This window comes from Cervus elaphus, chromosome 3, assembly GCF_910594005.1.
Source record: "Cervus elaphus chromosome 3, mCerEla1.1, whole genome shotgun sequence".
Classification (NCBI taxonomy): domain Eukaryota; kingdom Metazoa; phylum Chordata; class Mammalia; order Artiodactyla; family Cervidae; genus Cervus; species Cervus elaphus.
The window spans coordinates 53,435,733-53,455,897 of NC_057817.1; the positions used below are offsets into that span (position 1 = coordinate 53,435,733).

Below are 20,165 nucleotides of genomic sequence, written 5' to 3' on the forward strand. Positions count from 1 at the left end.
GTTCATTCGGAACTTACCCCCCACCCCCTTCTTCCCTCAAAACGCCTCTGTCATGATGAGGCTGGAGTGCCCAGGCCGGGAGGCCAGCTGTGGACTCAGCACGCAGATTCTGCCCAAGGTCGCGGAAGTCGGGCTCCATCAGCTCTTCCCTGGCCCCTGGGTGGAGCCAGCCCCATTCCCTCCAGGTGCTCAATAAGCATATGCTTGGTGGCCTGTTGACATCTGGGAGGAACCAGAAGCCCCGGGGGGACTCGGGGACTTAGCGCCTTCCTTCCGCGCCCCTGACTGGTTTTCCCAGAGTAGGAGCCCTGGAACTGGACAGTGCTTCCTGGCACATAGTAGGCTCTCCGGTTTTGATGGGACTGCCATGTGACCCCCCAAGGGACAAAACAGAATGACCTGATAACACACCGGAGGCCCTTCACCCAGACTTCACCTCCGAGAAATGCCCAGAAGCTTCTGGGGGAGGCGCTGGCCAGCCTGGACGTCCCGGGGGCTCGGTGGGCGGCCCAGCCCTGCCTCCTGCCATCAGTGTAATGCATTCATGTCTACAGGGTGGCAAGCATCATATCCTCCCTCCGTCTTTCCTGCATTATTGATGGACTGCACTTTTTAAAAAATCAATTAGATCAGGGCGTGGAACTGGAGTTAAAAAGAAGCCTTTAAAAGTCTGCTCCTGTTTTTGCTGTTTTGAATAGGAACAGATAAAGCTTTCCCTCTGGTTTGAATAAGTCAAGCCCAGGGCTAGGTTGGCTGTGATTGGCCAGGACTAGGAAAATGCGGTTAAGATGCAAACCCAAGCAAATATAACCCAGTGTCTGCACAGCCATTACTAAGAGAAGGCAGCAGGGCCTGGAGCCTCCCACACTGGGTGGTTCCTCAACACTGCTTACCCGCTGCCAGAAAACTGGGAAGACTGGTGAGAGAAGGCAAGGTAAGTTCTCTTTGGTTTATGGGTGCATGTCAGTAGAGCAATTTTACTGGACTAGGAAGAAACAAAGAAGAGATTGAAATTTTCCTTGGCCTTGGATGAGGCTTTTAGAGGACTGAACCAGGAGCTTGTCAGTTTTTTGCAAACTTCCTGTTGAGAAGTTGAGGTAATTTTTTAAGAGATCCCTAAACATTAAGACACATTTTCAAAAGCTGGGAAACAGGGAGAATGCCCCAGCTCAAACAGATGGTGTAGAGCAAAGCATAAATGAAAACCAGCTTCCTCTACTTGGGGTCCATTCATAGGAGTGTTGATGGGAATTAAGGGCCTGAGATTTTAACCTGAGATTTCAAAACTGCACCCCACCCAGTAGAAGTGTCAAAGGGTACTAAGCTAATAAATTAGGATTCCAGGAGGGACGGAGAGACGCTTTGGGAGACTTCGGTGTCACGGACGGAATCACACTTTCTGGGTGTTCCCGTACGGCAAAGTTCCTTCTGTGAGCATGTCCTGTCCTGCATTTCAGGGCTCCTGGCCCAGTGAGTGTCTTGATTGCTAAGTCCCTGTTGGGAATTGGGACTGCTTTTGGCCTCTGGACTCACAGTCCTAATTAGCGCCAGCTGGTTTGACTTTGAGCAGGTTTACACTTAGCTCTCTCCCAGGAACGAATTGGTCTTTATCCCCTTCCCCTAGTTGGGTCATTGCATTTGCCTTTAGTTTCTGAAATCTAGGATCTGCAGAAAACCTGAGCAAATATTCCCCGGCAGTTCCGAGCAGCACTGGGTGGGGCGGTGCCAGTTATCAAATTAAAGCCTCAAACGCTGACTGCTCCGCATCACTGCTCTGCGTTAGGCCTGCTACAGCAGGAGACAAAGGGAGGCTCTTGTTTGTCTTTTTTTGTTCTGCCAAAAATGTCCACACTAGATAATGGCACGTACCCAAACCTAGGTTCATCTACCAAGGCTCAAGAAAAGAATGGCCAGACATGCCCCTCCTAACAAGCACAATATGCTTCCAAATAGCCAAACCCCAGGCTTTCCTGGTGGCTCAGATGGCAAACTGCCTGCAATGCAGAAGACCTGGGATCAATCGGGGAGATGCCCTAGGCCCTGGAGATGGGAATAGCTACCCACTCCAGTATTCTTGTCTGGAGAATTCCATGGATGAGGAGCCTGGTGGGCTACAGTCCATGGAGTCACAAAGAGTCAGACATGGCTGAGTGACTAACACTTTCACAGCAAAATCCCAGAGAGAACCTTTCAGGATGTTTGGGTTTTGATTTTTCTTTTTCATATGCATTAATAAATCAGTCAAGCCCATCTTTTACCTTTGCCTTGTGAGAGCATTCATCAGTTATGTGTATCACCAGATTGCAAGCCCCTTGAGAGCAAGAACCAGACAGGAATTTTCAATATGTAAAGGCTGTGTGGCCACGGACATGTGTAGGTGCTTGATAACCCTAGACAGGCCTCGAATAGAGATGGTACGCGATGCACGCTTGTCTTTACCTCTCCCTCTCCCCACCCTGCCTCTGGGAGGCCGCTGCCCCGCTGGCTGGGTCTGTGGCGGTGGGGGAGGACCTGTCCACAGGCCATGCCCACCTGTCCCTCCGGCTCCCTGAACTCACGGTACTCCAACCAGAGATCTAACCCACCACCCCCTGCACTGGAAACCCGGAGTCAAGTGGTGGACTGCCAAGGAAGTCCACACCCTGAATCCTATGTCCCAGCTCTGCCATTTTACTTTCCCTTTTCTTCTGTGAGGCACAGGGAATATATTAGTCATATGACAAAACAGGATGGGATAGTTTAAGGATGGTTTACTTTAAAAAGTCTGGTAAGTGAAGGCCAAAAGAGTGGACTGTGATGAGGACCTGCCAAGCAGAGTCTGGGAGAGCTGGAATAAAAATGAGAGAAGGAAACTCAGTTTGGAAATACTCTGATGTAAGCTTTTCAGACCCATGTGCCACTGGATTTAGGTGAGTTAGGAAGGGTTGCAGTACCCGTAGTAATTAGAGATTTTAAGACCAGGTACGGATTTCTTTCTAGTGATACTAAGCAAATCATTTAACCTCTCTGAACCTCAATTTTCCCACAATGTAAGACGAAGGAAATATATTCAACTTATGAGAATTAAATGAGAGAAATAAAGTCAGTCAGCAGAAGGCTTTAACACATTTGTCACCCCTTGGGTAAATAATCATGCCTGTTACCAGAGCTCTTAACAAGGGAAGTGGCGAGGGGGACACAGACCTTCCGGTGGGCGCCCCCCACCTCCCCGCCGGGTTGACCAGGCTTACGACCTCAACTTGGACAAGTCATTTCGCAAGTCATGAGACGACGGTGCAGGGATGCGCCGTGAGGATGTGGCCGGATGGCTGACGAGAGATTGGGAAGTGACTTAGGAGGAGAGCGGGCGGGATGCCTGCTCTGAGAGGCGTCATCTCCCTGCCCGCTCTGTGATGTTTCAGTCCCGGGAAGCCAAGCGCCATGTCTCTGAGCAGCGCCTTCCGGGCTGTGGGCAACGACCCTGGGGTCATCACCTGGAGAATAGAGGTGAGCTGGGCCGGACAGGGCGCCTCCTGGGCTGCTGCAGGCCCCCACACTCAGTCTCCTGCTGGTGGCTCCGCAGCAGTGAGAGGCAGCGCTATCCTTGACCCCTCCCCGGGGCACAGGGCCGGCGGGTGAGGTGGAAGAAATGCTCTTCACTTTGGGGAGCAGGGCTCCAAGCAAAAACAAGCTGGCCCTTCATCCAGCCATCTGCACTTCCAGTAAATGCCCTGGAGAGATGGGTGGGGCCCGGGCCACCCAGAGAGCCCCAAGACTGCTGGCTGCTCTAGTCAGGACAATGGAACCTGTCTTCCACGGGGCACTCTGGCTCCTGCAAAGTAGGAGGAGGTGTGGGTACAGCACAGATCGGGGCCCTGCTCATCCCTTCTCCCCCGGCTTGAGCCCCTCTGGCTGACCTGGAGAGCCACAGGTCTGTAGCTGGGAACCGCCCTGGCCCCGAAAGCCTCACCTCCTCCTCTGCTCTGAGCCCAGTGAGGGATCACTGCGTCAAACCCAGAGGAGATGCCCACCTCACGACCGTCCACAGGAGGGGTCACAGCTGCCGAGCAAGCTGCTCAGAGCCAGGTCACTCCCACTGTTTTAAGGCTCCCCGTGCATTTAACAACTAATAGGAACAAAAAGTCACACAAATTGTGGGATATTTGACATTTTCACATTTGACACTCATATTTTACATAGAATACACTCACACAGGACCACAGGTTTACCTCCTTGGAGACAGTGATGAAAGTCTCCATCTGAGGTCACATGAATGGCTCTCCTGGGACGAGTCAGACATGCTATGACAGATGCGTCAGAGCTCCAATCCAGACAGGAGCCCTCAGCATGGAACCTGCACACAGCCAGCCCTCAGCCCCCAGAGCCTCACAGAATCCGGGCACTCCACCCCGTTCTCAGACCTGGGCCCGCGCTGGGTGGACGGAGTCGGTGCCAGAGACCCCAGTGCTTCGGCTCAAGAGATTTGAGGCTCTTCCTTGAGGGCTTATGCCCAGCTGAGGACTGAAGGGGCTCCCCAGGCTCCCCAGCAGCGAGATGGGACCGGCAGGCAGCGGGCGGAGGACAGACCCAGGGCCGTGCAGGCGGAGCTTGGTAGAAGCCGGAGGGCTGTGAGCGCTCGTCCTGGGCCTGGCCGCCATGCCCCGTGGGGCCGTCTCCCTACCTTTCCACCCGCTCCCCAGCCCTGTGACCTGTGCCAAATAATAGCGTGGAGGGAGGAGGCTCGGAGGACGAGGGGGAAGGAATGTAGCCCATCCACACCCCTTGTCCTTCCAGAAAATGGAGCTGGCGCTGGTGCCTTTGTGTGCCCATGGCAACTTCTATGAAGGAGACTGCTATGTCATCCTCTCGGTGAGCATCGTCCCACCCTGTCCCCTGATTCTCACAAGCTCCTCCCCAGAGAGCCAGCTCTGGGGCTCCCCTGGGAGATCTGCCCACGGGGTTAATCAGGCCTCTGGTATCCGTCTTGATTCTTCCTAGCTGTTGCATGGAACAGGCTTCCAGTTTGACTATCAAAGGCTGTGCTCAGGCCACGGTTTTAAATTTTGCATCAGAGGGTGGGGGTGTGGCCCTCAGTCCGGACCTCAGCATGTGGCCCGTAGCCAGGCTTCGGCCTCCTGGGCCCAGCCCCCGAGATTACAGTGCTCTGGAGGAAGGCCAGGTGGACAGAGGGCCGTCTCTGGCCTCCAAGTGCTCACCTAGCTGAGGGAGCAGTCTCCCACGCGGACGGTGCTGCCGGAGCCAGCCGGCAGACAGCAGCTTTGTACGCTGAGAGAGTGCCCGGGTGCACGCGAGCAACAGGAGAGCTCTTGCCTGCAGTCCAGCCGGCAAGATCCCCCGACCGCTGCTCATGTGGAGGACCATACGCCGTCAGCTGTCCCCACACGTAGGGAAGGACTCGGGCTGCTAGGGCTTGAGCCGCGGAACAGGTCTGCCCAGGGGCCACTGCAGGGGGAGGAGACCGCGGAGCAGGACAGGGGCCCGAGCCTGCCAAGAATGGGACCCGAGTCACCCCAGGCAGCTACCTTCCCAGACCAGAGGGGCGAGCCGGTCTCTTTGACTCCACCCCAGACGCGGAGAGTGGGCAGCCTCCTCTCCCAGGACATCCACTTCTGGATCGGGAAGGACTCCTCCCAGGACGAGCAGAGCTGTGCGGCCATCTACGCCACGCAGCTGGACGACTACCTGGGGGGCAGCCCCGTCCAGCACCGGGAGGTCCAGTACCACGAGTCGGACACCTTCCGCGGCTACTTCAAGCAGGGCATCATGTGAGTAGCGGGGCACCCAGCAGGGGCGTGGACGTGGTCCACCAAAGAGGAACCCCAAAGGCTGGAGAGTATGCGAAGAAAGTAATCAGAGAAATGCGAATCGAAACAAAGCTGTCCTTTGCACCTGTCGCAGCAGCCTAAGTTAGAGAGCCGGGCGGTGCTGAGTGTGGGCAAGGCTGCGGGGAGGTGGGCGCCCTGGTGCCCCCTGCTGGTGGGAGCGAGGACTGGCCCAGCGCCCCGGAGGGCAGTCTGCTCCTGCCTCTGGGGCAGGCCCCACCCCCTGGGGGGTGACCCGAAGGAATTCTCACGTTCCCAGGTCCCCAGGGGCACGGGAGCCAGGATGTCCGTAGTGGTATCAGTGGTGGTGAGAAGCTGCAGGCAGTGGGGCGTGCCTCCCCCAGGGAGACGGAACGGGGAGGAAACGCTCCGGGACACCACGGAGCACCATGCCATCACATCAGAGGCTCATCTGGCCTGTGGAAGCACTGGGCTTGAGGAACACAGGAGGAAACAGGCTTGCAATGTAGAACAGAATGCCAATTCCTGTCCGTCAAAAATGACATACGCACAAAAGAGCAGGCCACGTTTTACCAGAATGAAGATAGAAAGATAGATGTTATACTGTTAGAACGGATGCCTATGGTGGGGAGGAAAAGGCAGGGAGGGGAGGGGATGCAGATAAAAGGGAGCACATAGACACTACAACAGGAGGGTCTTGTAGAGCCCAGTGATGACAGCCTTCCATGAACTGAGGAGTTTGGTCACCTCCAAACTTTGCACTTGAGATTGAAAATAAAAGAATTCCAAGGAGCTCGAGAGTTCCGAGGCTGGTCGAAGGCCAGCTTCTTGCAGGTGAGCAGCCCTCACTGAGGACCCACTGGGGGCAGAGCAGCCCGCTGAATCACCAGGGAACCCAGCAACAGAGGCCCTCTGCTCCTGGGGGCTTTCTGGGTGCCCTTCACACATGGGATGCCTGGAGGAGGCTGGGCTGGGGTGAGAACCGGAGGCAGGAGAGTGGTTTCCTGGAGTGAGTTGGTCTTCAGGCCACGGGGAGATGACTTGTGCCCCTCCCCCAACACACATGATGGTCAGCCTCTAGAACAAAACAAAATGAGCTCTTCATGCCGTGGGGACTCTTATCACTCCTCTGCCTGGAGACCTAGTCCTCTGGTGGTTGGCTCCTACTCTTAATATCTCAACTCAAACGTCAGTCCTCCAGAGGAGACAGCCCCTGACGTTCTGCCCTCCACGAGGGCACCTCTGTGGCAGGGGTGACCGGCATCAGTGTGTGCCGTCATCACCCATGTGGGCAGAGGCTGCCTCTGTGTGACCCACCACTCTCCCCCCAATGCCTGGCACACAGCAGGTTCTCGGTAAATAACTCACCGGCTGTTCCCTCAGCTACAAGAAGGGCGGTGTGGCCTCTGGGATGAGGCACGTGGAGACCAACACCTACAACGTGAAGCGGCTGCTGCACGTGAAGGGGAAGAGAAGCATCCGGGCCGCCGAGGTCGGTCCTGCCCCCATCTGTCCCGGGCCTGAGGCCTCTCTGCCTGGCACCCAGGAATTCCTCCTGCCCGATGTCTACCTCTTCCCCGCAGGTGGAAATGAGCTGGGACAGTTTTAACCGAGGAGACGTCTTCCTGCTGGATCTTGGGAAGGTCATCGTCCAGTGGAACGGCCCGGAGAGCAGCAGCGGGGAGCGCCTGAAGGTGTGGCCCCTGCGCTCAGCCCCTGCGTTCCCCCAGCTACCCTCTCCTTCTTCCCTGGCTGGCTCTTTGCTGCCCTTCCAGCCAGACGCCTGCCTTTGAGCAGCGTCTGTTTCAGAGACAGGCCACGTGACTGAGGCTGCGACTCAGCCTGGGGTTCCTCAGCATCGGGGTAACCCCTGTGTGTGGGGTCCAGGCTGCTTCTCTTGGAGCTAAGGGCACCCCCGGCCTTCCTTACAGGCGATGCTTCTGGCAAAGGATATTCGGGACAGGGAGCGAGGGGGTCGTGCTGAGATAGGAGTGATCGAGGGAGACAAGGAGGCGGCCAGCCCGGAGCTGATGAAGGTCCTTCAGGACACCCTCGGCCGGCGCTCCATCATCCAACCTGCAGTCCCAGATGAGGTCATAGATCAGAAGCAGAAATCAAACATCACGCTGTATCAGTGAGTAGCTAAGGCTGGCTGCTGCTTGGAAGCTGGAGTCGGGGGAAGGCGGCCCCCAGAGAAACAAGCACTCCTGCTTGGCTCCATTTGGGGTGCAGGCACCTGGGTCTCTTTCAATCTTTCTTCAAATGCAGCTTCTACGAGGAGCTCGTGGTTCCCTGAGCAGCTACCGTCTGCTCTTGTTAGCGATGTTTCCTGGTCTCTGGGGGAGAATGTTCCTTGACTCAGGTCTATGCATCCCAGGGGTGTGGCCAGGATAATGTCAGGGGCAGGGTAGAGATAATATTCAGGAAAGAGATGTGGATAATACTCAGGAAAGAGATACACAGAAGTCTCCCCCAGACTACAGCATGCATCACATTCCAGTCTGCGCTCAAGCTATGCCTGTTGCAAGAAGTCAAACTCTAGCCAGAAACTCCATCCTAAGACCAAGCCAGGAAATAGCAGACTGACCACATGATGCTTTGTAGAAGGGACGCTACAGGCTAACCTCTCCCCTTCTCCAGTGTCTCAGACTCATCTGGGCAGCTGGCGGTCACGGAGGTAGCGACGAGGCCTCTGGTCCAGGACTTACTGAACCCTGATGTGAGTAGCACTTGGGTGCGCTTGGCTTGGGGCAGCCGGACCTGGCTTCAGAGGCAGGCCCCACAGAGAGGCCTTCCTTATGGTCTCGGGCAGCGGTAACCACTTTTGTCCCTGGCCGTCTGCTTCAGGACTGCTACATCCTGGACCAAAGTGGAACCAAGATCTACGTGTGGAAAGGAAGAGGAGCCACAAAGGCTGAGAAACAGATGGCCATGTCTAGAGCCCTGGTAGGAGCTGTGGGCAGGCAGCATTGTCCAACAAGCCTGTCCACGACAGGCCAGAGGTGCTCGGAGGGCCGTGTTGGGCACTGGTGCGCCGGACATCGCAGTTAGAGCCGTGACTTCAAAGTCACACAGACAAACTGGGATTCAAATCCAGGTCTAGTGCTACCTCCTGGGCTTGTTGTGCTGGTTAAATAACATTTGTAAAGCACTCAAACACACGGGCATACACACCTCCCCAATAAAGGGTGGCTGTTGCTATTGAAGGCGATATCACATGTCAACAGCCCTGTCCTCAAGGAACGTGTGACGTTTCCGTGCGTCCTCCTGCAGCCGCACCAAGCAGGATGCATCTACCAAGCGAAAAAAAAGCAAATGAAGGTGATGCAAAGTCAGTAGAGTACAGAGGTGCTGAAGGAACATACTATAGAGGATTTAAAAAAAAATCAGTAATAATCATGACCAATGAAGGAATGCCAAAATGTTCCTTTCAGTCCTTTCCTTGAGGCAGCTAGCTCGGTCCCTAGACAGAAATGAGTTGGAATTTGACTCTGACTCCCGGAAGGGAACAATCCTACCCACTGCCTTCAAAGGGGTGAATTACCAGTCAAGCCAAGAACCCAGTGCATTCCCTGACTGACGTGCCCTTTGGGGGTGGGGGGTACCCACAGGACTTCATCAGGATGAAGGGCTACCCCAGCAGCACCAACGTGGAGACCGTCAATGACGGGGCAGAGTCGGCCATGTTCAAGCAGCTGTTCCAGAAGTGGACAGTGAAGGAACAGACCGTGGGTCTGGGGAAGACGTTCAGCGTGGGTAAAGTCGGTAAGACGGCCCCCAGAGGGTGTTCTCATTGTGGGAAGTCTCTAGAAAGATGGGCACGGATGCTTTTCACTCACCTGGCTTCTCCCGACCCCCTCTCTGCAGCGAAGGTTTTCCAGGATAAGTTTGATGTAACTCTGCTGCATACCAAACCAGAGGTGGCAGCCCGGGAAAGAATGGTAGACGACGGCAATGGCAAAGTCGAGGTAATGAGCCCAGCGACCCGTGTGCCAGGGCAGGCGGGGCCCCGGCTCTCCTGGCTGCTTTCCTGCCGAGGAGCGCACGGGATCCTGAGTCTCCTCTGCTTCCCTCGTCACCTCCGGGGCCCCAGGACTCTTCCCTAAGAGGCATCTGCGTCTGCAGCATTCTCCCATAATTCTTTTTTTTTTTTTTTTAATATTAGTTAGAGGCTAATTACTTTACAATATTGGAGTGGTTTTTGCCATACATTGATATGAATCAGCCATGGATTTACACGTGTTCCCCATCCCACGATTCTTCAGGGAAGGGAAAGGTAGACACCCCAGTGTGCTGTCAACAGCTCACCTGGCAGACACATTCAAATCACCTCTGAGCTGTGATGGGGGTGCGTCTGACCAGGGATGACCTAGTTCTCCGGATTCAAATCATGCAAATGGGATAAGCCCTCAGCACTGGGAAGAAGCACCGGAGGATGAGGGGTACTGAATGGACCTTTGTGCCCCATCCCCCTGGATTCTCTGCTCAGCACGGCCCAGTTCCCTCCGGGTGGCTGTTTGTTCAAAGAGGACTCCCCCCACCTCTGGGGAACTGTGTCTCCTTCCACGCCCAGGTCTGGAGGATAGAAAACCTGGAGCTGGTCCCCGTGGAGCACCGGTGGTACGGCTTCTTTTACGGGGGAGACTGCTACCTGGTTCTCTACACGTACGAGATGCATGGGAAGCCTCATTACATCTTGTATATCTGGCAGGTAGGCCTGGAGCAGGCTCTTAACTTTGGATCCTGGTGCTTCCTCTGGCCACGGAGCTGGGACCGGGGGTGGCAGGGACCCACAGCGCCCGTCTCACCCCTGCAGGGCCGCCACGCCTCACAGGATGAGCTGGCAGCCTCGGCATATCAGGCGGCAGAGGTGGACCAGCAGTTTGAAGGGGCCCCCGTGCAGGTTCGGGTCACCATGGGGAAGGAGCCGCGCCACTTCATGGCCATCTTCAAAGGAAAGCTGGTCATCTTTGAGGTGAGACCCGTAGGTAAAAGTACACCAGAAGCAGAATGCTCACAACCAGCAGGTCAGCAGGGAGCTACGGTGGAGGAGAGGAGGGGTGGAGAGCGGGGCTCGGGGTGGACACAGACGAGAAGGGGGTGAATCTCTCTAAGACCCTGAAGTGCATCCCGACTGCCTAGGGCTTCAAGTCCACAGCCCTGCCTAGTTCATGTTCAAGGTCTTGTACAATCTGACCCCTATGACCGTGCGGGTGCGTCACCCCAGCTCCCTAACCTCCACGCTCCACTCCAGTCAGGGGGCCTCCTCTTCAGACCTCACGTGTGCTCCCTCATTCCCTGTCTGCCTCCCCCAGCCATTGTGCCTCTTCAGATTCAAGTCCCATGTCTTCCAGAAAGCCTTGGCTGAAGCACCACCAGGACTGTATTGCATCACATGCTTGATATACACAAGTCTGAGGTCAAGTCCTCGTCTTGTCATTGATTATAGCCAGTTTTCTGAGCCTCAGTTTCCCCACCTGCACTATGGGATAATAATACCTACTTCACAAGAGTTATTATGAGGATCAATAAAATGATATAGCTAAGGCACCAGAAAAGAGCCTGGCATATAACCCAGGTCTCAGAATGAAAGCTAACACTATTTCTTAAAAATATTTATTGATTTGGCTGTGGAGGGTCTTAGCTATGGCATGTGGGATCTAGTTCTCTGACCAGGGATTGGAGCTGGGCCCCCTGTACTGGGAGCAGAGTCTTAGCCGCTGGACCCCCAGGGAAGGCCCCTGAACGCTAACACTGTTGGTCCCGTAACTCCAGCTCACCTCGCCCTCTCCCAGTGAGCCGAGACACTGCTTGAGGGCAAAGGCGGCGTCAGATCCAGCCCTGCTCTCCACAGCGCTGGCCCCGTGCTTGGCACACACGGTGTACCTTAGATCCGGCCTCTGCTTTTCTCTTTCTCTCTAGGGTGGGACTTCGAGGAAGGGAAATACTGAGCCAGATCCTCCAGTAAGACTCTTCCAGATTCAAGGACATGACAAATCTAACACCAAGGCAGTGGAGGTCCCAGCCTTCACCTCCTCCCTAAACTCCAATGATGTCTTTCTGCTGCGGACCCAGGCAGAGCACTACCTGTGGTTCGGCAAGGTAGGACGGCCGGCCCAGCGGCCACACCCCGCCCCGGGCTCCCAGCCTGCGCCCACCCTCCGGTCAGCAAGGGTGACCTTAGAGTGGGCTGGAGCCGTCCTCAGAAAGAGGAGCCTTTTCCTAAAGATTCTTCAGAGGGACCAGCAGTGTTCCTCACAATGAGGCCTCCACTAACACACTCAATAATGGCACTGCTCACGCCCAGGAGACCCTCCATAAACAGCTGGAGGCAGGATGGAAAAGTCAGTCTTTCCACACCGGTTTGGTGGACTGTAATAGGACAGGCATTAACACTGAACAAAAGAACACTAAGAATATGATTTTTGTCAATTCAGGTTTCATCTGCATTGAAAAGCACTAGAGCTGTTTTACAAAAGAGAAATGAATAGGAAAAGATGCTCAATATTAATAGTCATTGAAAGTGAAAGTGAAGTTGCTCAGCCGTGTCCGGCTCTTTGTGACCCCATGGACTGCAGCCCACCAGGCTCCTCTGTCCATGGGATTTTCCAGGCAAGAGTACTGGAGTGAGGTGCCATTGCCTTCTCCATTAGGGAAATGCAAACCCCAATGAGATACCACCACACACCTCTGACTAATGACTAAAAAACCGATGATATCTAGTCCTGGTGAGGACAAAAAGCAATGGGAATTCTCACACTGCAGGTGAGAGTGCAGATATGGCCTTTGAAAACAATTTGACAGTTTCTTATAAAACATATACCCAGCAACCCCATTCCTGGGTACATATGTACCCATGTGAAATAAAAAACTACCTTCACACAAAGACCTATACACAAATGTTTAATAGCACCTTTATTTGTAATTGCCAAAAGCTGGAAGCAAATCAACCGGAGGATGGATAAACAAGCAGTGTTTCCACACAACTGGAACGGAATGCTACTCAGCTATAGAACACCCACAACTGCACGGAAGCATCTCAGATGCATTATGCTAAGTGACAGAAGCTAGACTCAAAGGCCACACAGTGTAGGATTCCATTGACCAGGTTCTGGAAAAGGCAGAACTGTAATGATGGACAGATCAGTGGTTGCCAGAGGCTAAGGATTCAGCGGGGGTTTGACTACAAAGGGGTGGGTAGTCTGAGGGACGCTTTCGCAGTGGTGAGGCAGCTTCTCTGTTGTGGAGATGGTAGCACGATTCTATGCATTTGTCAAGAGTCATAGAACTCTATGGCAGAGAGGGTGAATTTTCTTGTATGTAATTTTAAAAATAAGTTTAATTTTTTTCTTAAAAAAAAATCAAAACTAGGTGCTAAAATCCCAACTGAAGGTGAAACAAAGGTGACCTCTCACTGCCCACCGAGCATTTCAGAGTCTAGTCCTGTCCTTTGCTACCACACAGCTTTCCTCCTTTCCACCCACCCCCCGCCTCCGCCCTTCCCAGCACCGGAGCAAACCCATCTAGCTCCCTGTCCTCAGGTCTTCTGGCTTGGTAACTAGTCCTGGCTACACTGAGTTACTAGTCTAAGGCACTTTATTCCCACATCAGCGCGCCTGTGTGTGACTAACATCTGTGTTCTCCCCACCCCGTTCCCAGGGGTCTAGTGGGGATGAGCGGGCCATGGCCAAGGAGCTGGCCGGACTTCTCTGTGAGGGCGTGGAGAATACAGTGGCCGAGGGCCAGGAGCCGGCTGAGTTCTGGGACCTGCTGGGAGGGAAAACTCCCTACGCCAGTGACAAAAGGTACAAGACCACAGCATCCCCTCTGTCTGGCTCCCCCTGCCGCCCAGACTCGTGAACTGCAGGTGATTTCCAAGCAGCTCAGCGCCCCTGCACGGACTGTATTGCAGACTGCAGGAGATCCTAGAGGTCCAGTCTCGCCTCTTTGAATGCTCCAATAAGACCGGCCGGTTCACTGTCACTGAGATCACAGACTTCACCCAGGACGACCTGAGCCCCGGTGACGTGATGCTCCTGGATACCTGGGACCAGGTAAGACACAGCCGGAGAGCTTGGAACGAATGACAGACGTCCTCAAGCTTTAGGCTATGTTTTTCTATAGCATCTCTCTCCCAAACCCCAGTTAGTCCAGGGTAGCCCTGGACCATCCCCAAGTCAATCAAACGATTGTCAGTGGTGACCAAAGGGAGAGCCGGCTTTTTTGCCAGGGTTGGAGAGAATAGACTGATGTTTAAAACTCACCATCCTGGGAATTTTCCCACCATGCTCTGGGAAAATCACGCCATCCTATCACACACCCCATTCTCTCCGGACCCAGAGCAGCAGGCTCCACGCCTGGAGATATGGGCCTCTGGGGGAATAGAGGGATACGAGGGGGCATCTTCAAGGCCACCCCTGGCTCGGCAAACACCTCCTCCTTTCCAATCCCTGTGCTGGGTGTGGTCTCACCAAGGTGAAGGGCCCCACCCCACCCCCAGATCTGCAGGCTGGCGGAGGGTGGAGGAGACGGGCCATAGCATGGGCCACACTGTGATGGAGGCCACAGGAGCACAAATTAGGGGTACTCAACACAGTTCAGGGGCTCAGAGAAGACTCTCTGGAGGAGACGGCTCCCAGACTCCAAGGAGAAACAGGTATTAATCAGGTAAAGAGGCCATTCCAGGCAAAGGAAAAGCAAGGCAGGAAATGGTCTAGTATATGGAACTACAAAGAGTATTATCAGAGCATAGGATAGAGCTAAAGGGTGCCCGCGAGGGGACGCTGGAGAAGTGGGTATAGACCTTACCAACCGAGTCAAGAAGTTTGAAACTGACCCTAGAAAGCTACTGAAATTTACGCAGGTGAGTGACACGGTCAGACTGCTCTAGATCGCTCAGTCTGGTGAGTGTAGGAGAGGAGGGAGGTGGTGTGAGAAAAAAAGGAGACTGTACATGGGGAGGCCTGTCAGCATCCCATGGTCCTAGTCCAAAAAGAGCTGCTGCTGGCCCACACAGAAGCCGTGGATGGAGACAGATTTGACAGAAGCATGGGGGGTAAACTAGCCTAAGTCCTGGTGATACAGAAGGCATTCAGGATGATTCCCAGGTCACTGCCTTGGGTGACTGAATGGACACCATTCCCCAAGAATAGAGACACAGAATCAAGCTTAGAAAAGAGCTGCGTGTGGGGGGTGCTATATTTGAGGTGCTTGGAGACAGCCAACAGGAGATGTTTTGCAAGAAGCGGGATTCAGGAAGCTGAAGTTCAGAGAGTTCAGGACTGGAGATGCAGATGTGGGAAATACACAAATCAAAACAAATCTGAGAAAAACTTTACTCTGCTGAGGCTGAGAACTGCTGACGGGGAAGGACGGGGCAGCGCGTATGACCAAGTACGTAGCCTTTGGCATGAGCGCAGTAACAAAGGGTCTCTACGACAACAGGTGTTCCTGTGGGTCGGGGCCGAGGCCAACGCCGCGGAGAAGCGGGGTGCTCTGACTGCCGCCCAGGAGTACCTGCACACTCACCCCGGCGGCCGGGACACCAGCACACCGATCCTGATCGTTAAGCAGGGGTTCGAGCCTCCCATCTTCACAGGCTGGTTCCTGGCCTGGGACCCTCACATGTGGAGCGTAAGAACAGAGAACCAGGGAGACGTTCTTACTGCCAGGGTGCTCGGCAGTGACAGCTCAGAAGGATAGCGGGCTACTCGACCCGGGGCTGTGCTCCCCACCCCCTCCTCCCCTCTCCCGTGTTCACCTTCCTTCTCTTTCGCACCCTGCAGAGCAGTAGGTCCAGTCAGCAGACTCACAGCTTGCCTCAGGAACAGGCATGTGAGAAGTGGTCGCGTTTGCGAAGTCTGTCCACACCCATCACATCCTGATAGCCAGGGGAACGTTGTTGCCTGTGTTACAAATGGGAAAGCTCAGAGAAGTTACCTGTCTACAGTCACAACCAGTAGGAAGAAGCCAGGTTTTCTGACTCCTAGTCAACTGCTCTTAGTATGGAACATTGAGGCGCCACCAGCAAAGGCTGCAGATCATGTTTAAGTACCTGCCAACCCTGCACAGACCTGGAAGGGGGGATTTCCCTTTCTACTTATCTCTGAAATGTCTTCTGTCCCCTGGCTTTTTTGCTTCTCTCAAGGGTTATAGACCAGACTTGAGACGTCCCTCCACTATAAGCAGCATCTCATCCTGTGTTTTCTATGTCCTCTTCCCAGGCAGGGAAATCATATGAGCAGGTAAAAGAGGAGCTGGGAGACGCTGCTGCTGTCACAAGAGTCACTGCTGTGAGTTTCCCGGAGGAGCCGTTCACAGGCAACCAGAGCCAGAGAAACAGCAGATGCTATAGACACAGCGTGGCTGAAACCCCATCACGTCCTTCTCAGTGTCACTCCGGTGGTCTAACTTGATGTGAAGATTGTTTTAATCAGTAGAAAAAGCAGGCTTCAGAGCCGAGTTCCTTATTTTACTGCCTTCTAGAATTTAGAACAGGCTTGCTGTTAACCAAATCGAATTATTCAACCCTGTCACTCAGGAGAGATTAAATTTGCTAGTAGTATTTTTCAGAAATAATAAGCTTCTAACCCAGGTGACAGTTAGTTTCTGACAGTGGCATCCACAGAAACTCAGGCCATCACCCCTGTTTTAACAGCCCCCCAAAAGTGGAGCTCCTGGCCGAGAATCCAACAGCCCTCTAACATCAGGACAGGGCCCAGCACCACTGTCCAAACCATCTGGCGTTTTGTTGTTTGTGCTCTACGAACTCAAGATTTCAAAGCTCATTGCGATGTAGCATCTTTAAAATGTATTTAAGAGAAGTATGACTTCAATTTGAAATCATCTGAAGGCCAGAAATGTAGAGCCCAAGTAAAAGGAGCAAGAGAAGGGATGTGATCACAGTATTTAAATGAGATTTATGCAAAACATTTACACCAATTGACTATATAGGATTTACCTTAGACTCACTGAATCAGCTTCCCAAGAACCCCCAAACTGGAATATTTTAGATTTCCAGATGACTCTGACATGCAGCCAGTGTTGGGGACAACTGTTCTAAAAGATGATTATAAAGCGTGAAGTGGTTAAAAAAAACAAAAAACAAAATTTAAATGTATAAACACAGAACTTCAACGGCACAGACCTGAGTGGTCTTTTCTCACGTCTGCGTTCTTATCTTCCCTAGGATATGAGGGACACAACCCTTCCCCTGAATTCTGAGCCAAAGTATTACCCCCTAGAAGTTCTGCTGAAAAATCAGAGTCAGGAGTTGCCAGAGGACGTGAACCCTGCCAAAAAGGAGGTGAGTGACTGACATGGGTGGAGCCCTGCGTGAGCACCATCTCGGAGCATGGCCAACCCTGTGAACACTCCGCAGACACCTGCCCTACCCAGGAGCTCAAGCCGGAAACCCAGGGCTCCTTCCTGATTCTTTCTCCTCACCTCCCACATCAGCCCGTCGGCTGGCTGCCATCCACTGCTCTCCACCTCTCTGCTGCCCGTGTGGTCAAGCCGTCGTGGACCACTGGCATAGGCCCGCAGAGAGCTTCCACCTCTGTCCCTACAATCTGATCCCCATATAACCACCAATGGGCTTTTACAGCAGATGATACTCTTCTGTTTAACACACCTCGAATGGCTTCCCGCTGCACCCGGAATCCAGAGTCCTCGCGACGGCCTCCAAGGCCTATACCACCTGGCCCCTGCCCGCCTCTGACTTTCTTACAGGCCACTGCTGTCTTCACTTACAGCCCTTTAGCCAGTTGCTGTTTTTCTGTTCCTCGAACATGAGCCTTTCTGCTGGCTACTGCTCCTGCCTGAAAAAAACATCTTTCTCCCAGATCATCAGAGAGCCAGGCCTTCCTCATTGTTTAGGTCACAGCTGCAGGGTCACCTCCCCAGGAAGGCCTTCCCCGACCACCCGACCCCGCCTCCCTCAATCCCTGCAGCCCCTTGGTACTTGGCCACTCACTGTCTCTCTGCCCCACTCCCCAATACCTTCAAAAGCAGGGACCTTGTCTGTACTGTTCACCATCACATTCTCAGCTTTTCAGCACCTAAACGGTGACTGGCGGATCCTAAGTGTTAGTCGCTCAGTCGTGCCTAACTCTTTGCAGCCCCGTGGACTGCAGCCCACCAGGCTCCTCTGTCCATGAGATTTTCCAGGCAAGGATACTGGAGTGGGTTGCCATGCCCTCCTCCAGGGGATCTTCCCAGCCCAGGGATCGAACCCGGTCTCCTGCACTGCAGGCAGATTCTTTACCCACTGAGCTACAAGGGAAGGCCCCTGGCAGATCATAGGCACAACTTGAGTTTCAGCTGATTTAATTAACAGTCATGTTGAATGAATGAATTTTCCCCTTGAAGGGTGTCTGGGCTTCCCTGATAGCTCAGTGGGTAAAGAATCTGCCTGCCCCCGGGTTCAGTTCCTGGGTAGGGAAGATCCACCGGAGAAGGGATAGGCTGCCCACTCCAGTATTCTGCCTGGAGAATTCCATGGACTGTATAGTCCATGGGGTGGCAAAAAGTTGGATACAACGGAGCAACTTTCACTTGAAGGGTCTCTAAATTTTCCAGTGTCTTATGTAACCAATTCTTAAGCATCAGGGTTACAACTTTCTTGAAAACAGAAACCATATCTTAGTAATTTTACTTGGACTAAAAATATTCATTAATCATTAATAAATAAATGTTAGAATGTTATGCTCTCAACAAGATCCACCTGATCCTGCATTGGAAAACATCTGGATAAAAAATGGCAGATAAAAAAGAAAAAAATTAATAAAAAACGGCAGATGAGGGCGTAAGGCAAGGAAAACGGTCACTCAATTTAGTCCTCCATTCAGCCAAAGCCCGATGTTTAGCACTCATACATAATAAATAACCCATTTCTTGTCCTTCTGGCAAGAGCCTGGTGCCAGGGGGGACTGCAAGTGCAGTGAACGCAGTCAGCACTCCCACAGGCCACGCTGGGACTCCACAGGCTGGAGAGCTCGCCAGTGAATAATTTAAGTCAAACACAGACTTTCTGCAAAACTCATTCTACTTCCCCTTTCAAGAAACTACTTGGGACTATCTCTTGGCCCCTCTGCCCCCGCCCCATTATCACTGGCAGGTGCCAGGTCTTCTAATAGAAACTTTGTTTTCTCTCTTAGAATTACCTCTCTGAACGGGACTTTGTTTCCGTGTTTGGCATCACCAGAGGGCAGTTTGCTGCTCTGCCTGGCTGGAAACAGCTCCAGATGAAGAAAGAAAAGGGGCTTTTCTGAGGCAAGAAGGCATCTGCCTATTGCAAGATCCCAGAAGAGAGCAGACAGTGCCATATATCAGCAAAGAATTTCCCTAATTTCTGCCTAATGTCCAGCTACTTAATGGAGAGAGCAGAGCCTGCCAATCACAGCATGTAGTCCATTTTTCTCATCCCTGCATCTCTTAGTTGTCATATACCTAAAATGTTAGCTGCTCACTTTGAAATGTTTATGGTCTTCTGGCTGCAGCCTTAGCAGAAAATGCTAAAACTGCATGAAAATCTGGAGAAGTCAAAAGTAAGAGAACAGAAAAATCGTTTAAAGTGCTTAATTCTGGGGCAAGGGCCGTTTGTTTTACATTTTAAGGTGGGTATTTTCTATTTAACCCAGAAATCATCAAAGTTATTCACATATATACAAAATAAAAAATGCTCAAATCTCTATGTGCCAGAAGTTTTTAAATTTTCAAATAAAGGTACCAATAAGGACACATGGGCGTTCTCTCAGACTCCTGGGTCTGCCCGTTGTGGTGACTACTGTGCTCTGTGGGAGGCGTCTCAGGACCGGGGCCGTCAGGATGCACTTCTGGGCTTCCCTACACGGTGGCTCAGTGGTAGAGTCCACCTGCTGATGCAGGAGACATGAGTTCGATCCCTGCTCTGGGAAGATTCCACGTGCCACGGAGCAACGAAGCCCATGAGCCCCAGCTACTGAGTCTGCGCTCTAGAGCGCAGAAGCCCCGACTACTGAAGCCTGCAAACTCCAGAGTCCATGCTCCGCAACAAGAGAAGCCACTGCAGTGAGAAGCCCGGGCACCGCAGCTGGAGCAAAGCCCCACAGAGCAACAGAGACCCAGCACAGCCATAAACAAACAAAACTATCAACATCCTTTTAAAAAAGAGGCACTGCTGAGGGAGCTCTCTGGAGAGCCGGGATCCCTGTTTCTGGCACAAGAATCCCAGAATCTGCCACACAGCTGTCCAGGAAACCTCAGGCCCCACCCAGCTACACTCTACTATCCAGAAGAGAGACACGGCCATGTGTTATTAATTTCAGGAATGAGGCCAGAACCAGTGTGTATACCACCGCAGAGAGCCTTCAAAGCATGCTACAGACATCAACAAATGAACCA

General features: G+C 53.1%; 1 protein-coding gene across 4 annotated transcripts; it reads left to right on the top strand.

Moving 5' to 3' along the window:
* Positions 1–118: 118 nt before the first annotated feature.
* On the top strand, positions 119–19,959 carry AVIL (advillin). Of its 4 annotated transcripts, XM_043888614.1 has the most exons (20): positions 119–934; positions 3,402–3,486; positions 4,774–4,848; positions 5,569–5,765; positions 7,167–7,275; positions 7,367–7,477; positions 7,715–7,917; positions 8,424–8,502; positions 8,631–8,729; positions 9,395–9,548; positions 9,651–9,751; positions 10,357–10,494; positions 10,600–10,758; positions 11,706–11,885; positions 13,443–13,588; positions 13,696–13,837; positions 15,228–15,416; positions 16,007–16,075; positions 16,972–17,088; positions 18,941–19,953. In XM_043888614.1, exons 2-20 carry the CDS (start codon positions 3,421–3,423, stop codon positions 19,052–19,054), a joined length of 2,448 nt encoding a protein of 815 aa, XP_043744549.1. In that variant the 5' UTR covers positions 119–934; positions 3,402–3,420; the 3' UTR covers positions 19,055–19,953. The 4 variants fall into 4 exon arrangements, 3 of the variants coding, with proteins under 3 accessions (XP_043744549.1, XP_043744540.1, XP_043744558.1); XR_006338067.1 differs by having other exon boundaries at positions 10,357–10,758; positions 16,007–16,184; positions 18,941–19,959; XM_043888605.1 differs by having other exon boundaries at positions 10,357–10,758; positions 18,941–19,955.
* The last annotated feature ends 206 nt before the right edge of the window (positions 19,960–20,165 follow it).

Bases quoted from the DNA above. Each gene is read 5' to 3' on its own strand.
- AVIL (XM_043888605.1), top strand. From the start codon at position 3,421: ATGTCTCTGAGCAGCGCCTTCCGGGCTGTGGGCAACGACCCTGGGGTC. The intron at 9,752-10,356 runs GTAATGAGCCCA...TTCCACGCCCAG, and splicing joins ACGGCAATGGCAAAGTCGAG to GTCTGGAGGATAGAAAACCT. The intron at 16,076-16,971 runs GTGAGTTTCCCG...TATCTTCCCTAG, and splicing joins CTGTCACAAGAGTCACTGCT to GATATGAGGGACACAACCCT.